General features: G+C 42.9%; 1 protein-coding gene across 5 annotated transcripts in view; it reads right to left on the bottom strand.

Moving 5' to 3' along the window:
- Positions 1-22,343, bottom strand: part of esrp1 (epithelial splicing regulatory protein 1) — a 129,455-nt gene that overhangs the window by 85,742 nt on the left and 21,370 nt on the right. For all 5 annotated transcript variants that reach the window (XM_078540779.1, XM_078540776.1, XM_078540775.1 and 2 more), the window contains exons 8-11: positions 21,811-21,943; positions 10,192-10,234; positions 9,002-9,303; positions 137-355 (exon numbers count right to left, since the gene is read on the bottom strand). In XM_078540779.1, the coding sequence (XP_078396905.1) occupies positions 137-355; positions 9,002-9,303; positions 10,192-10,234; positions 21,811-21,943 (697 nt within the window). The remainder of the gene's footprint in view (positions 1-136; positions 356-9,001; positions 9,304-10,191; positions 10,235-21,810; positions 21,944-22,343) is intronic.

Genomic DNA, 22,343 nt, shown 5'->3' with positions numbered 1-22,343 from the left:
CAATCCTAGGATATTAATGTCATTTTAATTTGGAACATATTTCTCTCTTAACTTACATAGCACATTTAACAGTTAATACTACTGACATTCTAAAACAGATTAGAGATTCTTGAGAAAATTTGATTTACTCTCTTACCTGCTGATTTAACACCATGTGCACTCCATGAGGTCGTATATCGCAAGTAAATTCACCCAAGAACTCTAGAATGTCCTCGATCGTGGCAGCATAAGGTAGGCCTCGCAAACGGATGCAGTCTCGCAAATTAGTAGAAGGCACAAATGGTTGAGGGAGCATAGGAATGACAGGAGCGGGTGCTATGGGCATGAGGGGAGTGGATGTATACCTGTTAAGAACCTGTAGAGAATTTGAACATCCAGAAAGAAAGATACTTTAAGTTTCTCCAGCAAACACATTCCTTAACCTAAGAAAACTGCCTTAGATTTCAAACTTCTAAAACTAGAACTAGTAACTCAATAACTTGAGGTATGTCTTGCTCTTTAAATTAAAATATTACTAACCTGCACAAATAAATTCACAGTTTGCATTATGCCTCCTATTAAACAAAACATGTTAATTAATGATAAATGCTTACACTGTCTTGTTAAAGATAAGTGATTCTGTATAATTTATAATTTAATTTACACTATAAAAAAGGGACATTTAGCATAATGGGTCTATTCTAACTCTCTTAACCTGTTCAGCATATCCTTCAATGCCATCTTCCCCTGACGTGTTAATATAGCTTCCTCTTGAGTGCATCTATGCTACTCAATTCTATTACTCCCTGTGGTAACAGATTTCACATTCTTACCACTGTTTGAATAAAGAAGCTTTGTCTATATTGCCCATTAGATTTCTTAATTTATATCTTATATTTGTGGCCTCTAGTTTTGGTGATGTTCACCAATATTTCTTATTTGCAGAAGATATATTGGGCAGAATTGTCCCACATTTGCACTAAGTGCGGTAAAATGACATTCTACCAGCTGGACACAATGGTGGCTTCTCACACCATATCGTCTCAAACCCACAACACTGATTATGCATTCCTGGGAAACACATCTCATTTGCCCGCCACGCCATCACTAAGCCACTTCATCGCGCCGGGCACCATATTTAAAGTGTAGCCGCAGGCACATATCTCAGTGTTTCCAGCCCAGGACTGCTGCACGGAAGACAGGAGTGTCGTGGAGGCCTGCCGTGATGTCCACTACCCCTGTTCTGGCTGCAGGATGGGCAGCTGCATCAGCATGGGAGATGGTGGCAGTGCCAATGCCAATCAAACCGCTGCAAAGTCTCAAAAAAGGAATGAAACCAGACGGACCATCCGGCATCGAACTAGGCACTGGAAACAACAACAGCAAACTCAGCCCGGTCAGCACTGCAAAGTCCTCCTTACTAACATCTGGGGTTTATTGCCAAAATTGGGAGAGCTGTCTCACAGACCAGTCAAGCAACAGCCTGACATGGTCATCCTTACTGAATCATATCTTACAGATAATGTCCCAAACACCACCATCACCATCCCTGGGTATGTCCTGTCCCACTGGCAGGACAGACCCAGCAGAAGTGGTGGCACAGTGGTATACAGTTGGGAGGGAGTTGCCCTGGGAGTCCTCAACATCGACTCCGGATCCCATCAAGTCTCATGGCATCAGGTCAAACATGGGCTGCTGATTACCATGTACCGCCCTCCCTCAGCTGATGAATCAGTGCTCCTCCATGTTGAACACCACTTAGAGGAAGCACTGAGACACAGAATGTGCTCTGGGTGAGGGACTTCAATGTCCATCACCAAGAGTGGCTACTGACTGAGCCCTAAAGGACATAGCTGCTAATCTGGGTCTGTAGCAGGTGGTGAGGGAACCAAGAGGGAAAAACATACTTGACCTCATCCTCACCAACCTGCCTGCTGCAGATGCATCAGCCCATGATAGTATAGGTACAACTGACCACTGCACCGTCATTGTGGAGACAAAGCCCTGCCTTCACATTGAGGATACCCTCCACTGTGTTGTGTGGCACTACTACTGTGCTAAATGGGATAGATTTCGAGCAGATCTAGCATCTCAAGACTGGACATCCATGAGGTGCTGTGGGCCACCAGCAGCAGCAGAATTATACTCAGACACAATCAATAACCTCATGGCCCGGCATATCCCCCACTCCACTATTACCATCAAGACAGGGGATCAACTCTGGTTCAATGAAGAGTGCAGGGTGGCATGCTAGGAGCAGCACCATGCATACCAAAAAATGAGGTGTCAATCTGGTGAAGCTATAACATAGGACTACTTGCGTGCCAAACATCATAAGCAGCAAGTGATAGACAGGTTTAAGTGATCCCACAACTAACGGATCAGATCTAAGCTCTGCAGTCCTGCCACATCCAGTCGTGACTCGTGGTGGACAATAAAACAACTCACTAGCTCCACAAATATTCCCATCCTCAATGATAGGGGAGCCCAGCACAACAGTGCAAAAGATAAGGCAGAAGCATTTGCTACAATCTTTAGCCAGAAGTGCTGAGTGGATGATCCATCTCAGCCTCCTCTGGAGGTCCCCAGCATCACAGATGCCAGTCTTCAGCAAATTCGATTCACTCCACGTGATATCAAGAAGCAGCTGAAGGCACTGGACACTGCAAAGACTATGGACCCTGACAATACTCAGCAACAGTACTGAAGGCTTGAGCTCCAGAACTTGCTGCGCCCCTAACCAAGCTGTCCCAGTACAGCTACAACACTGGCATCTACCCGGCTATGTGGAAAATTGCCCAAGTATGTCCCGTACACAAAAAGCAGGACAAGTCCAGCCCGGCCAACTACCATGCCAACTACCATGTTCTGCTGAAGGGTCATGAGCACTCGAAACGTCAACTCTTTTCTTCTCTGCCAATGCTGCCAGACCTGCTGAGTTTTTCCAGGTAATTCTGTTTTTGTTTTACCATGCCATCAGTCTATTCTCAATCATCAGTAAAGTAATGGAAGGGGTCACCGACAGTGTTACCAAGTGGTACTTGCTGAGCAATAACCTGCTCACTGACACCCAGTTTGGGTTCCACCAGGACTACTCAGCTCTCGACCTCATTACAGCCTTGGGTGAAACATGGACAAAAAAGAGCTGACCTCCCAAGGTGATATGAGAGTTACTGCCCTTGACATCAAGGCCACATTTGACCTAGTGTGGCATCAAGGAGCCCTAGCAAAACTGGAGTCAATGGGGATCAGGGGGAAAACTCTCCGCTGGTTAGAGTCATACCCAGTACAAAGAAAGATGGTTGTGGTTGTTGGACGTCAGTCATCTCAGCTCCAAGACATCACTGCAGGGTTCCTCAGGGTAGTGTCCTCAGCCCAACCATCTTCAGCTGCTTCATCAATGACCTTCCTTCTATCATAAGGTCAGAAGTGGGGTTGTTCGCTGATGATTGCACAATTTTTGGCGCCATTCATAGCTCCTCAGATACTGAAGCAGTCCATGTCCAAATGCAGCAAGACCTGAACAATATCCAGGCTTGGGCCGACAAGTGGCAAGTAACATTCATGCCACATAAGTGCCAAACAATGACTATTTCCAATGAAAGTATATCTAACCATCACCCCTTGACATTCAATGGCATTACCATCACTGAATCCCCCATTATTAACATCCTGGGGGTTACCATTGGCCAGAAATTGAACTGGACTAGCCATATAAATACTGTGGCTACAAAAGCAGGTCAGAGGCTAGGAATCCTATGGCGAGTAATTCACCCCCTGATTCCCCAAAACCTGTCCACCATCTACAAGGCACAAGTCAGGAGTGTGATGGAATACTCCCCACTCGCCTGGATGAGTGCAGCTCCCACAACACTCAGGAAGCTTGACACCATCCAGGACAAAGCAATCCGCTTGATTGGCACCACATCCACAAACATTCACTCCCTCCACCACCGATGCACAGTAGTAGCAGTGTGTACCATCTACAAAATGCCCTGCAGGAATTCACCAAGGCTCCTTAGACAGCACCTTCCAAACCCACGACCACTACAATCTTGAAAGACAAGGGCAGCAGATAGATGGGAACACCACCACCTGGAAGTTTCCCACCAAGTCACTCATCATCCTGACTTGGAAATATATCCCCGTTCCTTCACTGTCACTGGGTCAAAATCCTGGAACTCCCTAACAGCACTGTGGGTGTACCTACACCACATGGACTGCAACGGTTCAAGGCGGCAGCTCACCACCACCTTCTCAAGGGCAACTAGGGATGAGCAATAAATGCTGGCCCAGCCAGCGAAGCCAACATCCCATGAATGAATAAAAAGCAACAGGACAACCACCGAGTGCCACTACAGAATGAATGGTCTCCTCCGTTCCACCAGGATAACTCTGTTCTCATCAGTCTCTCACTCACAAACCCATCACACATCCACAGGGATCTGACATGTCAAGGATCAACACCACTAACACTCTCTCACCCTCACATCTCCATCAGGCTCATATCATCTAGATCTCACATCCTCATCCTATCCATGGCTCCGCTCACCAATCATTCCACGCAGTGCCATGTGGCCTGCTCACACTCTCTCCATCTGTTTCCATGCAGGAGAAGCCTGCTCACATCAGCAGGAAGAGGTCCCAGATCGGTGGGGGTGGAGTGGCCCACATCAGGCCCCTCACTCACTTTGAGGCGTGTGCCATCAACGCTGACTGCTGAGGACATGGACCATGCCTGCGGTGATGGTAAGGCCAGCGGTGAACACCCTCTTGAGGATCCTGCACCAAATCATCCCTCTCTCAAAGCAACTGTGAGTGCTCTCTCTCCTGCTTTTGACTCTGCTGACATGCGCTAATTATCTCTACTTTGGTTCACAGGGAGATCTGCCAAGCGACCAACACCCTCAGCCAGCCAGTCCCTCAGCTCCATCCAGGTCCTCACCTCCAGCCAAGAGGACATCTCCTCCATTGGACAGCTGGAAATAAGCAGCCTGGAAGACCCGTCACAGCGCTTACCCACACCCTGCACCAGCACAGAGATGCACAGCTCGGTGGGGCCTAGATCTCGAGCAGGCTCGGGTTCACAATCTGGTGGTCATTGCATGGAACATGTCCGCAGCAGAAGGAAGCAGGTTTGGCTGAGCTCCCTGGCACGCGGCGGACTGCTGGGGAAGAGGCATCAGTGAGATCAGAGTCAGAAACAAGCCTCTGGATATGGCCTTCCAACTCATCCTAGAGAGTCAGCAGAAGGCATGGTAACATCTCACAGTGCTGCTCAAAGCCCTCAATAGAGTGGCACGTGAGTCAGAGGACTGCGTCCACCTGCTCTCGGATGAAGTGGTGCCCACATGTGCATGTATGGAAGTCTCCCTGGGGAGGATGGTGGACACCATGGAGACCCTGGTCCAGCAGTGTACAGACCTGCTCTCCATCATGGCAACGCGAGGGGGAAACGGGGCACCTCGACATCCCTCCAGGAGCTCCTTCCCCTCAAGGGGTCAAGCCAGGGGCCCCCGGGCACCAGAAAGGAGGAGTGGCAGCTGGACACCCTGGGTCATATACTCAGGAATCTCAGACTGTCCTCTCCCTCCAAGTCCCCTTTGCCTGCGAGCCCCTCATCCTCAGTCACCACAGAGGGAGCAGTTGGCCAATAAGTGCTTCTGGGGAGAGAGAGAGAGAGAGAGAGACAGAGTGTGAGTGTGAGAGTGTGTGCGCGCTCGCCTAATGCAAGCATTCTCCCAGGCACACAGATCCTTCCCCCATCACACTCATTTCAACGTCCTGAGCATTTTCAATGCTGCCTGCTGGGGTTCGCTTTCAGTTGTCCATATGAGCTGACCTGCATCTCAACCCACCCAACGATCACACTCCCATGCAGCACCTGATCTCGCCCACCACAACTGTCATTTCACCCTTGATTTAGACAGCATAGTCTTGATACAGTTTTTCACGCACTCCCCTGTCTTTTCCCGTCCCCCAGTCACCTATTTCCTTTCCCCCATCACTGTTGACCCCCATGGCATCTCCTTCCACCTCCCCTCCGTGACCTACCAGCCACAACCCTTTTCCTTTTGAGATGTCCAGGTGAACCTGCACATTCCCATCCTTCCTGAAAATTCCACCCCCATTCACCTCCCCGACCTCCTCCTCCTCACCCCAGGGTCTGTGTCTGCCTCAGAGTCCCTACCAACTGCCCTCACCATCCCTTCTACCGCTACCGTTGAACCCTGAACCCTCACCCTATGCCTCACTCTGCCCTCAGTTTGCTCCCTAGCAGACAGTCATGGACTTGGAGCCCTCCCTTGCACATTCACCTGGACCACCCGCCCCCCCCCCCCCCCCCCCCCCCACCCTCCCCGCACCCCCCTCCTCTCCAGAGTCCCTTCTCCACCCAGCTCTGCACGACTCCCTTCCTTACACTCCCCTTGCCATCTTCTCCCTTATTACCCCATCCTCCCCGTATTCCCTCCTCACTCCCAACCTCCCCCACAACACCTTCATACCCCCCTCCCAAACTCACCCCATCTTGACACCTTCATACCCCCCATCCCAAACTCATCCCATCCTGACACCTCATTTGCTCCCAGTTGATCTTAGACCTTCCTCTCCCAAATACAGCTGGACCTTCCTCTCCACCCCCTCGACCATCATCCATTGTGAGCAGACCCTCAAAAGTGATTTTCTACCTTCAGTGAGCTGCTTCGTGGCAGAGCCATGTCCATGAGAATCCACCCGGCATGCCATGGATATTCCTCCAGCGTACTGTTGCTGTCAGGTTCCAGCATCTTCTGCTCCTTGGATGTCTGTGAAGTGAGACAGGCCCTAGTGTTCTGCACTGGTGTGTGATCACGCCGATGTGGATGGACAATCCAGCGGCGGGGGAATGATTCCGGCTGGCTGGCCTTACAGTGATTCGCAGATGTATTACAATGAGGTTCCCGATGTCTGGTGAGGAAAACGGCCTGCCATTGACGAGTTGAGCGGACAATCGCAAACTGGTTTCACGAAGTTCTGAAACCAATTTCCAGCCTTCTCGCCATATTGTCCACTCACATCACCAAGCATGCCTGACACCAGCAGGATGGAAAATTCCGCCTATTGTTCCAGTTGTGAAAGGGGCGAGTTGGACACTGCAGGGGTCTGTTGGTGTGGAAAGAAGCTTAGTGGATCGATGGGGAAGCATTTTTGCTCCTCCTGGCTCACCAGCAGTGCTGTAAAGATACTTACCCGATGGATTCAGCCCTTCATGTCTCCTTTCAGTTGCTGTATTTCCGAAGGCGTTAAAAGTAAAAGTTATGATAAATTGGAGGCAGTCTCTAAAATGTTTGAGGGACACCCACCTCCTGAAAGTAGTTTGGTCACCCGCACCCACACTCCTCATCCAGTAAAATTAGAAGTTGGCGTGTTGCCCATTTTAAAAAGACCTTAAGCCCATAACCATCCTGGGAGGTTAAAATACCCTAAAGTATCTAAACTCTCTTGAAGTCACCACACTGGTGTTTATCCATTACTGTTAAATTACTAAATCCACTGGCAAGATCTTTGAAGAAAATCTTAATTAACATAGCATTGTGTTATAAAGTTATAATGCAATCCGTCGTTATCAGTAACTATTATTTGAATTACCACTGTAAAAAGCACCAATAAAATATAACTGATACAAATCTTACTTCAATGACTATAAATTCTTGGGCATAGGATTTAATACAACTAATTTGTATTAACTTATTCTAATTTTATTACAGCAGGAAGCAGTAATGCACTGCAATATCCCCATTATATTCTGGGATTGCAATGTGCCAAAGTTCCTTTGCATCTACATTTTCCCCTCTATTAGCTTATGTTCCTATGCAAGATGACAAAGTAGGTAATATTGTCGCTAGGCTTATTTATTGGACTGTTACTATAACAGTGCAGGAAGTATCATTCTTAAGTTATTGGGTTTCTTGTAATTAATCACTACAAATGTATTCTGCTGCTGATAGTTCAAAGCTTCTTTTGCAACAGTGGCTGGCAGTTTTTTTCAAAATTCACATAGCCGGGGAAGCAGTTATAGTTTGATATCGAGGTTAACAATCCATTCAATCCATTCATAATAAACCAGCAGTGAAATAAGTACTGGGAAAACAATTACTTGATGGCTCTGCTCATGAACAACGTCAATTATCTGATACTTTAAATAAATGGCCATTCTTATTACGTAATGTTTGGACAGCAAGACCAAGAAATTGGATCACGGAGCACAAGATGAAGGATCCAACATAGTATGTGGCATGCCCATTTCCTTTCAGATCAGGGGGCTTAACTCCTATTTCAGGCCAATTCCTGAAATCAGTTGGTGCCTGGTCACGCTGTGGTTAGTTTTCTCAGGCAGAGCACCCAAACTAGGAGCCAGAAAGGTAAGTTAAACCTTACCCGGAAGTGGAGTCAGAAGGAACCTTAGGTTTTCCCAATTGCATTACCGACAGTAACCCAGTTCATTTTAAGTGCATTACCAGTGTTACAAACAGAAACTAAGCTAGAGTACAATATGATATCTCTGAACTATGGAAGTGGCCAGATGGACCATAACAACTTCCCCAATCCCGTATATTCCTAACACTATACATATTCATGAAACCACATGTACACTAGGTATGGACATTTACAAAAATATATTAAAACAATGAAAAAGGCTTTTTCTCATTTGTACTTTCTCTTAATGAAAACAGGGAATACAGTCAAATTACATGAAAAGGCAAATGATTTCAAAGAAACATCAAAATAAAGCATGCATCTTCCCCAAGGTTTCCTGTTCCACTTCATTGTGGTGCTCCAAATAACAGAGGAAAAGTTAGTACCAGTGTGAAGCAGGCCTGACATTCAACACAACTTTGAGGGGAAGTAACTATCTGAGCTGTGGGCAACATTTAAATAAGAGTATTATGAAAAAGTAAAGATTAAAAGAGATGCTGTCATAGCATTTTCATTTCATGACTTGAATTATCGACGTGAACTTCAAAAGTATTACAGTACTAACCTGTTGTACTTCAGCTGCTGTACTCCTGAATAGTTCAATGTATCTTTTTCCCAACATATCCTTGTGTTTCTTGAGTGCATTTTGGGCATATTCCTCACAGGTAAACAATACAAAAGCATCACCCGTTGGCCTCTCATCAGGATACTTGACAAAAAGGATTCCCTCTTTTCCACCTGTTACTGGGCAGTTTGATCCAAAAAATGTCAAGACTTCCTCTGCTGTAGCTGTGAATGGAAGCCCACGCATACGAATAATAACCTGATTCTCCTTCGATAAGAACTGAGCTACTTCATTGGAGGTACCTAGAAAGATAAAATGTGAGATTAAGGCATAATAATAGAAAGACAATAATAAACTAGCGCCCAAATAAAACACATCATGTGAGGGTCAAATTATATGTGACTATAGGACCAAAAATTAGCCAAATGAATTACATGAGCTACAGAATCTAAAATGGATACTGATACTTTGGTGGATGTCTGCAATTAGTACACTTTTCACTCTTTCTGCGTGCAATGATTTTCAAGGTATAAACTCTCCTTCCTTGAATGTAAATTGGGGCAATAGATCAGTGACCCGTCACCAGCCTATATCCACAGCCCCACACATGCACACATGAGGATGAATGTGGGATCAAGATGGCACTGTGAAGTCCTGATGATTTTCTCACCTAACAACACTCATTTGGTGCATGCAAAGAGAAAATTGAGAATGGCAGATGCCTGTGAAACTGTACCCTAGTCAACTTCACCAGGAGGGCAGGGAAAAATGAAGAAGGATTTAAAAAAAAAGGATATATATCACTTGGTAGTTTATCAAAATCAAACAACTGATTGGCTACCAGCTATACTTCCAATTAAATCCTAAAATCTGTGTTTTAGTTTTGATGACTGGTAGGTTGTCAAATCCAAATAACCCAATTGAAATTCAAACCAGAACTACCCATTCAGATTTCATTACAGTACTTATTTTTCCATACCTTTTAATTCTTCACAGTTCAGCATTAAATTTCTGCATTCAGATGTTGTACCAATGCATTGGCTCATCTTGACTTATGCAAGATGTCAATTTTTCCCCCCATGCTACGAGCATATCTTGTTCATCTTGAGTAATAAAATGTGAATTTCTACATATTGGTTTGCAAAGTAATATCAACATAGGAGAAATATATGCTTCATCAGCTACTTTACCTCCTGCAATTTTCAGAAAATCTTCCCCTGTTGCCTTGTACACCTGTAAAAGATTTAACAATGAGGATAATGTACAAATTAACTGTTGTGTTTCCTATATTACAACAGTGGCTTTACTTCAAAAGTACTTCATTGGCTGTAAAGTGCTTTGGAACATTCAGGGGTTGGCAAAGGCAATACTTAAATGCAAGCTTTTTTTTCTTTCAATGATGCACAAAGGTTTTATAGGCCTGAGATTTACCTTTGGCGGGTGCACCCAATTGGCAGGCCCGGGAATGGTCAGGAAACAAACCGCCGACGACAATCGGCTCCGAACGTGATTTCATGCTGTCTGGCCAGCATGAAATGCACACCGAAATGCTCAGCGCTGCTGGGATGGGGGTGGGGAGAGGGCGAACAATGACATTACTGCGGGCACGGGTGAACACTGCGAGAAAGCTCCCTAAAGGCAGACAGCTGCATCAGGGAGCTGGAGACCTGAAAAAGCTAAAATAAAGGTTTTAAAAGCTGAGAAATGTGTCAAGGAATCATAATCAATCATCTGAAAATATAGTTGATAAAACTGCTGTCCACAGAAATTTGTGTGTGTTTTATTTCATCACAGAAATTTCATTCCACCCTTAAGAATATAAGAAATGGGAGGAGTAGGCCATTCGGCCCCTCAAGCCTGCCCCACCATTCAATAAGATCGTGGCTGATCTACCGCAGGCCTCAGCTCCTCTTTCGTGCCAGCTCCTCATAGCCCTCAACTCCGATATTTCAAAAATCTATCTACCTCCTCTTTAAATACTTTGTGATCTAGCCTCCACAACTCTCTGGGGTAGAGAATTCCAGACATTTACTACCCCCGAAAGAAGAAATTCCTTCGCATCTCAGATTTAAATGAGTGTCCCCTTATTCTGTAACTATGTCCCCTAGTTCGAGATTCCCCCACTAGTGGAAATATCTTCTCAACATCTACCCTGTCAAGCCGCCTCAAAATCTTGTACGTTTCAATAAGATCACCCCTCACTCTTCTAAACTCTAATGAATAAAGGCCTAACCTGTTTAGCCGTTCTTGATAAGTCAACCCTTTCATCCCAGGAATCAGCCAAGTGAATCTCTTTTGAACTGCCTCCAATGCCAATATATCCTTTCTTAAATACGGGGACCAAAACCGTACAGAGTCCTCCAGGTTCGGCCTCCCCAACCCCCTGTACAGTTGTAACAAGACTTCCCTATTTTTAAACTCCAACCCCCTAGCAATACAGGCCAAAATTCCATTTGCCTTCTTATGTACTTGCTGCACCTGCATGCTAACTTTGTGTGTTTCATGCACAAAAACACCTAGATCCCACAATGCTGCACTTTTTTTGGAGTCTCTCTCCATTTAAATAATAGTCTGCCTTTTGATTCTTCCTACTAAAGTGCGTGACCTCACACTTTCCTACATTAAACTTCATCTGCCAAGTTTTTTTCTCCACTCTCAACTTATCTATATCCCCTTATGTCCTCATCACAACATGCCTTCCCACCTATTTTTGTATCATCAGCAAGTTTGGATACATTACACTCTGCCATCTCCTCCCAGTCATTAATATAGATAGTAAATAATTGAGGACCTAAGACTGATCCTTGTGGCACTTCACTAGTTACGTCTTTCCAACCTGTAAAAGACCCATTAATCCCGACTCTGTCTTGTGTGTGTTAACCAATCCTCAATCCTTGCTAATGCATTACCTCCAATACAATGAGCTCTTAACTTGTGCAATAACCTTTCCTGTGGCACCTTTTCCAATGCCTTCTGGAAATCCAAATACACTACATCTACTGGTTCCCCTTTACCAGTTTTGCTTGTTATATCCTCAAAGAACTCTAGCAAATTTGTCAAACATGATTTCCCTTCCACAAAACCATGTTGATTCTGTTTGATTGTGTTAAGCTTTTCTAAATGTCCTGCTATTTCTTCCTTAATAATGGACTCTAGCATTTTCCCAACGACAGATGTTAGGCTGACTGGCCTATAGTTTCCTGCTTTTTGTCTCCCTCCCTTCTTGGGCAGGGGCATCACATTACCAATTTTCTAATCCGTTGGGATCATCCCAGAATTCAGTGAGTTCTGGATCATTTCAACCAATGCCTGCACTATCTTTGCAGCCACTTCCTTTAAAGCCCTTGGATGCAGGCCATCAGGTCCTGGTGACTTGTCTGCCTTTAGTCCCATTAGTTTGTCAACTACTTTGTCCTTCGTGATGGAGGCTGTTACAAGATCTTTCCTCCAATTAGCTCCTTGCTTATCTGATATCTTTGGGATGTTTATAGTGTTCTCCACTGTGAAGACCGATGCAAAATATTGGTTTAAGTTATTTGCCGTTTCCCTGTTCCCATTTATCAATTCTCCAGTCGCATTCTCCAAGGGTCCCACGCTTATTTAGCTACTCTCTTTTTATATATCCATAGAAGCTCTTGCTGTTTGTTTTTATATTTTTTGCCAATTTACTTTCACAATCAATTTTCTCCCTCTTTATTAGCTTTTTAGTCATCCACTGCTGGTTCGTAAAAAAATCCCAATCCTTTGGCCTACCACTAGCTTTCGCCGCTTTGTATGCCTTAGTTTTGGATTGGATACTTTCCTTAATTGCATTTGTTAACCACGGATAGTTCATCCTTCTCATTGAGGCCCTCTTTTTGACTGGGATAAATTTTTGCTGAGCTTTATGAAATATCTGCTCAAAAGTCTGCCACTGACTTTTCCCTTAGTCTATTTTCCCAGTCCGCTATAGACAACTCTTTCTTCATATCTCTGCAATTGCCCTTATTTAAGATGAGGACACTGGTTTGAGACACGAGTTGCTCACCCTCAAACTGAATTTGAAATTGTACCATGTACCCATCTTGGATGAGGTTCGATGAAAAATGCAAAGGCTGCCTGGCTGATTCACCCATCCACCGACCGTAAGGTTGGACAGGCAATGAAAAATCGGAGTCAATTGCGCCGTTAATCGGCTTAATTGTCCTTTCAAATGTCGGCAGGCGCGCTTCCGACTTTTGCACACGCCCGCCGAACGAAATATTGCGAGAGTGCGCAACGACGATTTGACACTCGCCTGACATCTTCTGGCGCAATATTACACCCAATTGGGTCAGGGGCGTCCCCGAGACGTAAAACTCTGCCCATAGGTTTTAGAGCAATTAAAGGTTCAATATTCAAGTGCAAATTTACTTACCACATGGAGTGCACTCTATTTGCTACATTCAAAATATATTAAATGCAAAATAGCAGAGCTGAGAGGCCGCATGCCAGAGTGAGAGCGGGCACCAGAGCTATAGCGCGTACTAAAGCAACAGCGTGAGAGAGATGACATGGCTAGAAAGTAGAGAGCAGGGGCCACTTGTGCCCTTTTAACACTTGGGTGTAAAATACTGAAAATCAGGAAGGATAGACTGCACACCCTAACAGAACCCAGTGATTTTCAATAGTTAACAAGATAATTGGCCCATCTTACTTCTTGCATTTAGAACGTCACCCCATTGCAGCATCTAATGTTTCTTAAATAATACCAGTGTTTCCATCTCCACTGTTCTATCTAGAAGTCCATTCTACATTGATCACTATGTGAAGAGTAACTTCCCAACATCAGTGGTAAAATTATCTCCAACCAGTTAAATTTGTGACCAATGTTATGGCTCACCCAGAGTCCAGCAGTTCAGATAAAGATTGATGAACTATGACTCTATCACAGAGTATGTGCAAGGTAAGTAATCAAACAACACTAGACACTGTCATGAACACCATCAGAAGGAGCCAAGCAAGAGGATTTACACTTCATCGAGGGGGCTGAAGCAGATACATCCTTAAATCACTTACCACTTACCAGCTACGGCAAAAATTGTAGGAAACAAAACAAGCCCAGCGAGGAAATGAAAAACGTCTCAAAGTCCAAGGATATTGTCTTGGAAGAATGGCCAAACTATATCCCCACTAATCCAATGCTATGGCAGTACTTTGAACAGCACAGGCACCTCACAGTCAATGACAACTTACTAGTCTTCAATGACAGAATAGTTGCACCAAGAACTCCTCGGCTTTATGTTCTTTAAAGACTTTACCAAGGTCATCTAGGAATAGCAAAATGTCATGCGAAAGCACAGCAGTTTGGTGGCTAGTCATTACTCACTATAGAAGAAATGATTTCTAACTATCTTACTTGTGAAGTACCTTTTACTTTTCCATCAAGGCCGTGGGAGCACCTGGAAATGGGTTTATTTGAATTTAGGGGGAAATTCTTCCTTATTGTCATTGATTGCTACTCATGATAGATTGAAGCAAACAGGTTACATAGTATCACAGCAGCAACAACAGTCATCATCTTCCTCAAGAAAATTTATCCCACACTTAGCATCCCAGGCATAGTAGTGTTTAATAATGGGCCAATTCGCTAATGAGATATTCTACAATTTCGCAAACGAACATGGCTTTGATCACCTCTCTATCCTCAGGCAAATTGAGAAGCTGAGAGATTTATTGAAGAGAAAGGAAGAAGTGTTAGAATCATTTCTCTCAAGACTGAAGTTTTCTTCTACAAAATGGAAGGACATGGCATGATCTGGACATTTGGACGTTAACCTGAATTTTTTTTTTATATAAAAAAGATCATAAGTTCACCTTTGAACTGTCAGCAAACAGGCCTCTTCCAAGAAGTCACCTGACACTTATGGTACTTGAAGATCTGTTTTTGTGTTTTAAACTGCAATCATTTTAATTGATGGAGAAAAATAAACTGAAAAGGAAGGTTGATAACTTGCTGGAAATCATGTAGGAAAAAAAAACCTTAAATTGTGAACCTTCTTGTTTTGAGGGCAGTCTTGTCAGAGAATGAGCTGAGAAAGGAAGGCTCCCTCTCTCTACTTTGCCAAAAATTGTGTGTGGTTATCAACCTGTAGCTAGAGAACCCTCATCTGAGTATAATGAGTCTGCATTTGGACCTGTAAAGCTGGACTAGTTGGTGAGAACTTCCAGGCATCTACCAGAACCAGCGGCCCATCTGAACACGAGAGAATTCCAGGCCAATAGAATCGAGACCCTGCGGACTCTATCCTTTATTTTATCATGCCCATCTTCCAAAACCCATCTCTGCAGAGAGACTCTGTTTGTCCTTTGTTTGTGTGTCTGTGTGCTGGGGGAATTCTTTAGGAAGAGATAGATAGTTATACTTTCCGATTACAATTGTGTGTCAACCAGTACTTGCAACTTGTTAAAAGAAATTTTGTTTTAAAAATAAATTAAGCATTGAGATTTTTGAAAGAAGCCTAGTCAAAGCCGCTCTTCTTCTAGGTACAAGAGGTATAGGTACACAATTGGCCATTTCAGTGAGAAAATTAAACATTTAAGTTAATGGTACGGCCTGCAGAGTAACAGGGCTTCATAATTTGTGCACTCCTCCTATCCCGGTCATAACAGAAGACCTTAATCTAGCTCTTCTGACTTATCAAACCTCACCACTACAAAATGTGTTCTCACTATCCGAGTTACTAATGGGTAGGAGATTGAAAACACAGTTTCCATCTCTAGAAACTCAAACCCAATATCACCACGATCGACAAGAGGGTAAAATAGTACGAGGAAGGACAGAGAAACAATCAGGCTCGGACCTTTAATTACAGGCACACAGCACACGAGTTATCAGTGCTGAAGCCTAGTGAAGTATAGGCTTGAGACTAACAGAAGGAAGGTGCAATCATTGTAAAAATTCCATAAAGATCATACAGGATTGAGACATCCCAGGAGGAACCATGAGGAGAAACTGTGATGCCTTAATATCCTTGGTAAGAAAGCCAATAGAAACTAGGGTTTACTACTCAGATCCTGAAGAAGAAGAAAGGCTTACCACAAGCTCTACAGCCAGCCAGGAGAAGAATACTCACCAACAGAAGGCAGAATACAGAATATCTTTGACCTCAAAAAAAGAGATGAGAATGAGATCAGGGAGATTGGACGAGGCAGCTCAGAGACTAACCCTGTTAAGTTTGAGATTTTGGGAGTGGGGGGTTGGCGAGATGTAGGAGGATGTAAATGATTAAGGGAAAAGACTTGGGGGGAGATGTAGACTAAAGCGTCATCAGAAGCATACACGATGCTAATGTAATAATGATATCAGATCACATGACCGAGAGAGAGAGATTGATCTGGAAGGAAAAGCTCCAACCTTGTGTGTTCCAATGTACAAATACTTGCTGTATATAAAGAGTAATAGTTTTGAGAATCTACAGACTCAAGTAGCACATTTTGGGAGAATATACAATCCCCCAAACCCCCGTCCAGATGCCACCCACACAACAAAACAGATATATGTTTATCACCAAGTGCAGTTAAACTTTTAGGTCTCTTTCCACTTCATTCCTAGCTTTTTCAACACCAGTTACAGTACATTGTTGCCCTTTTGGAAATCCATATCCCAGAACTTCACAAGTTAAGGTCAACTTGGGTTGTGACTTTCTGAAAGAAGTCAGAGGTTGGTCAGGCAGACTGTTCCTCTTCTGAAGCTATGCTGACTGCTGTTTACTAGATTAGTTTTGTACAGATAATGCTCAAATTTACTTCTGATAACTGACTTGATTATTTTGTGAGGAATGTTGGAATGTGTTAAGGTTAATAAGTCTGCAATTGTCTGGACAAGTTTTGCCACCAACTCAGTATTTAAGTTAGTTTGAAAGCACTGATATGGCCCAGTAGCCCTTTCTTCATCCCATCCAGATGCCAAGAATGAAAATCTACTCCAGGAGCATATTGGATTACCAAAATAGCAGTTCCTGATCTGGTCCAGGAAATCTGTTGGGACTCCACATACATAAAATATGTGGACTTGGGGGTAGAGGTGTTAGGAAACCCGAAAATACTTACCCAAATCGGGAGTTCAGAGTTTGGGAACTAGAGCTCCTGTCAGGCCTAAGAACTTCTTGCATGTGTCCATCGGGAAAGGGCAACACATGCACAGTTGGCATCTATCATGTCTTCAGTCCAGGAACTGGCCCTGCGCACATGCGCAAAATAAAAAAAAGTGTGAAATTGTAGGTCAGATGACCAGAAGAGAAGCACCATTAAAGATGTGTCCCAGGGAGCAGGGCACAGGGAGTGGGGCAAAAACAGATTCCAGAAGACAATCCTAGGTAACGGACAAGTACGGAGATCAGAAATAGATCTTGTTAAACAAAGTTGAGAGAAGGCATCAGAGTAATTGACTCTGAATTAAAGAGAGAATGCCGTGGGGAGCAGACTTGAAGCAAATCTGAGAAGCCCTGAAGATCAGGGGGGGGCAGCCGAAGGTTGGTGACTCTGTGCTGCAGGCTGTAAGGCCAAAGGTACCCTTTTGGAGCAGTGGTGTTCTGCTTGGCACAGCCAAAAATCTGAAAGTGTTCTTGGAAGGTGAACTTGAGTGTACTCGGAGGTCCAGGGAAAAGGAATCTCAGAAGGAGAGACTGAAACCCTGGAGACAGATCCTTGTTGAAGCTATCTGAGTAGGAGCGATGTTTGGAGAGAATTCCAAGGCAAGTTCTTCAAATCTGGAGATCATAAACCTTCGTGAGAAAGGCAATTTCAGTGAGACTGGTTGGCTCACAGTGTAACAAGCACTTGGGTGGGTTGCTGAGAAATCCATAGGCCGGAATTTTCCAGCCCCTCACACCGATGTGAATGGGGATTTCAATGGCTTGCCAGTCCCGCCACGGGGAACACGCTGTTGGGCGGCTGGAAGATTCCAGCCATAGAATCTACCTTGGTTGCATATCATTTACAGTGGAGTGTGGTATGTCTGTCCAGTTCGCCAGTTGGTTCACATATACTGCATATTTTACCTTGAATATTAGAGTATAACATAGATATGGTAAATTATTCTATCTTTCCAACTTTGTTTGTCTATAAAAAGATAGCTAGGTTGAAGGAATAATGAATATTTGAATCATTTTCTTGCGTTTGTATTGAGATCTTTCCAACCTTTTTGTCTGGTGTAATATAGTTCATTTTTCTTGTTTAATAAATGTTTTATTGTGTGTGTTAAAAGTTCATCAGCAGACTCTGTGAACTTGTTCAGTAACTTACCTCCACGGCATCTAAAAAAAAGTTAGGATCTATCAAGCCAGGTTCCACTCTGGGATCTGACTTGTTCAGCATTATCAGCTGGGATCATAACAGAGGCAATAATAATAAATTTTTATGAATTTTAAGCGCTTGAGATTACCTCTACATTGAAGACACTATATAAATGCAAGCTGTTAATGACAATTAGACACAATGACAAAGAATGCATAGACTGCAAGAAAATATAAACAGGTTATGAGAGTTGGTCCCATAGATGTGGAATGCAGATAAATGTGAAGTAACCAATTTTAGGAAAAATATAAAACTGCTCCCAAAATGATGAATTCATCAACGGAGTAGAGAAATTAAATGATCAGGAGTAAATATGGACTGATCTTTAAAAGCAGGAATGCAGGTGGAAAAAGGCCACAAAAATTATAAATGCTTTCTGAATTTTATACATTTAGGCACGGTTTTTTCTAAAAAATTATGGATGATGAATTTATACTAACGGCTACTCAGGCTGCAGCTGAAGTGTGTCGTATCTGGACACAATTATAGAAAGGATATTGAAATCATGGGAATAAGGCAGCAAATTCACTGGAACGATACCAGTGATAAGAGGGTATGATAGAAAAAACAGTGCTGCATTTACTGGAGCAGAGAATGTTGGGAGAGAGAATCTAATACAAAAGTATAAAATTATGAAAAGGTTTGATAGGATAAATAATTACTTTCACTAACTGGTAAATTGTTAAAGTGGCATTAACTTTAGATTAGTACATAAAGGAGCATAAACTTTTGATTTGTATGGAAGGGTGGGTGAAAGCAAATTTTCACACAACTAATAATGGTAATAAATGGCACTGAAGCCCAATCTTAAAAATTGAGAAGATTATGTAAACACTTGAAGAAAAATATTAAAGGTATAGGGTACCGAGCAGGGAAATAGCAGGCAGGAATATTACATTCACATCACACAAGTGCCAGGGAATGATCATCTCCAACAAGAGAGAATCTAACCATCGCCCCTTGACATTACCATCACTGAATACCCCATTATCAACATCCTGGGGTCACCAGTGATCAGAAACTGAACTGGACCAGCCACATAAATACTGTGGCTACAAGAGCAGGTCAGATTCTGGGAACTCTGCAATGAATAACTAACCTCCTGGCTCGCCAAAGCCTGTCCACCATCTACAAGGCACAAGTCAGGACTGTGATGGAAAAATCTCCACTTACCTGGATGAGTGCAGCTCCAACAGGACTCAAGAAGTTCGACACTATCCAGGACAAAGCAGCCCACTTGATTGGCACTCCATCCACTACAGTAAATATTCACTCCCTCCACTAGCAATGTAGTGGCAGTGTGTACCATCTACAAGATGCACTGCACCAACTCACCAAGGCTCCTTCAACAGCACCTTCCAAACCTGCGACCTCTACCACCAAGAAGGACAAGGGCAGCAGATGCATAGGAACAACGCCACCTACAAGTTGTTCTCCAAGCCACACACCATCCTGACTCAGGACTATATTGCTGTACCTTCACTGACGCTGGGTCAAAATCCAGGAACTCACTCCCTAACAGCACTGTGGGTGTACCTACACCACATGGACTACAGCGGTTAAAGGTGGCGGCTTACAAACACCTTCTCAAGGTCAATTAGGGTTAGACAATAAATGCTGGCATAGTCAGTGATGCCCACATCCCATGAAAGAATGAAAAAAAGAACCTTAAAACACTTCAAACAAAGTTTAAGAGGTTACCTAGGGAAAAGTTGGGCCTATTAAGGACCCAAAGGGAAATCTTCAAATAGAGGCAGAGGGCATAGCTAAAATATTAAATGAGTATTTTGCTTTTGTCTTCAAAGAGTAAGTGTATGATGTAAAGTTTACACTAAAAAGAGGGGGAAGTTATGGACAGGATAGTAATAGGTGAATAAAACATACCAACTTTCAAAATGCTAATCATTTTGGTAAGTCACCTGGTTTGGAATGCATCCTAGGTTGACAAAAGAAGCAAGAAAGCGTAGATAGATGAGGCCTTGACTGAAGTATTTTAATTATCATTAAATACAAGAGTAGTGCAAAAGGACTGGAGGTTTACTTATGCTCCACCATTATTAATAGAAAATGGAAAGGGATGTTGTCATCATGACTTGATGAAGTTTTGCTCATTCGGAGTGAATAGAGATAGTTTTTCTTGAAACTATTTATCAAAAACTATTTACAAAGACCACATGGTAAGTACATGATTTTCTGGACACAGTCTAATCTGTGCCTTGCTCTCTTGGAGCCTCTTGGTCATCCGATTCTTGATGGCATGCTTACATCATCATTGTCTTGTAGTTTTGGGTTTATCCTTGTAGAGTAAAGGATTAATGGTTATGTTAATAAGACAATCAGTTTAACATCACTGGTGGGAAAGTTATTTAAAAATTCTCATCAGGGACAAAATAAACTTCTGTAAAGGCATGGGTTAACCGAGAAGATCCACCATGGATTTGTTAAATGCAAATTGCGTTTGACAAACTTGAGTGAATTCTTTGATGAGGTAAAGGAGAAGCTTGATCAAGGTGATACAAAATAAACTGCACGTATGAACTTTCAGAAGGCATTTAACAAAGTGTCACACAGGTTCGTAAAGGAGATAGAAGCCTATGGAATCAAGGAGAAAATGATTATGTGAATGCAGAACTGGATCAGTGATAGGAAACAGGATGGTGGATAGGTGTTTTTCAGGCTGGGAGATGGTTTGCAGTTCCCCAAGGGTCAGTTTTGTGTTCATTACTCTTTGTTATTTTCATAAATGACCTGAGAGCAGCACGATAAAGTTTGTAGATGAAACAAAACTTGACAACGTAGTATGTGGAAATGAAGATAGCTGTAGACTTGATGATGGACAGGATGGTGAAATGGACAGAAGCCTGGTAGATGGAGCTCAATGCAGACAAGTATGAAGTGATGCTCTTTGGGAGGACTAATATGGAATTACAGTATGCTACAAATGACACGATTTTGAAAAGTGTAACTTTTCCCTTGATTGTTGTCCTATTCTAAAAACCATTAATCCTCACTTAAATCTAGAGTTCTACAGATGTAGACTGTGTACCCACTTAAAACTAATATTTCCTATTCTTTACCTACAAAAACACTATTATTCATCAAGTAGTTCATTTCAATACTTGAATATACTCTAGCTGATGTAAAAGCTTCATATCTGAACTGCTTCAGCTGTCTAACATTGCGCTTTTATTATAAATTGAAAAGCTGTCAGCATTATTGAGAATGAATCAGCATGCACTAATATAAATACTCCTCATAACTGTATACATTGGCTAAAGGCATCAATAAAAGGGAAATATATAATTTGAAATGTATGCAATATAAACAGCTACAAGTAAATGTAACAGACAGATATCTTCAAAGTATAATATTCAAATATTATAGCGCAGGGAGGCTTTGGGAATTTTTAGGGATTTAACCGAGATGCCAATGTACAAATGTACAGTTTTTCCATAGCCCAGCAACTCTAGATTCGAGGAATGCACAATATATACCTCAATATATCGGTTTCCCATGTGATGTTTGTGTCTTTGTAGTGCCAGGTCTCTGTGTTCATCATTAATGAATCTCACAAGAGCTTCTCCATTCCTTCTTCCCTGAGAGTTTAGGCATAGTGCAGCCCCACCCCTTTAAATACAAAAAGCATCATTCATATCTTTAAGGGCTGTAAAACAACAATTACACAAATGCCTCTACAGATTTTAGAATTTGAAGTGAATAAATTTTATCTCAAAGGAAGTGCCCAATATAAGCACTTAAAGAGCCTCCATTTAGTTAAGTGTAAAAATTGCAATAGTTCTAATGCTTTTCATTTTTAGTTATTGATCAAAAATCAATTCTCAATGTTTACAGATATGACTTAAATAACTTGCACTTGTGTAAATTTTAGCCTAAGTGTAAATTTTATTAAAATAATCAAGGTGAAAATTCTCTATCCTTACAGTACTATTCATTTCCTCAAATAAAGTTCCCTTAGAACCAACACTGCATTAGCCTAAAATGGTTATTCACACATCACACTGCAAAT

The sequence above is a fragment of the Cetorhinus maximus genome, chromosome 4, assembly GCF_964194155.1.
Source record: "Cetorhinus maximus chromosome 4, sCetMax3.hap1.1, whole genome shotgun sequence".
In the NCBI taxonomy this organism is placed as follows: Eukaryota; Metazoa; Chordata; class Chondrichthyes; order Lamniformes; family Cetorhinidae; genus Cetorhinus; species Cetorhinus maximus.
Note: the sequence above shows the minus strand (reverse complement) of the source record. Positions and strands in the feature narration are given on the sequence as shown.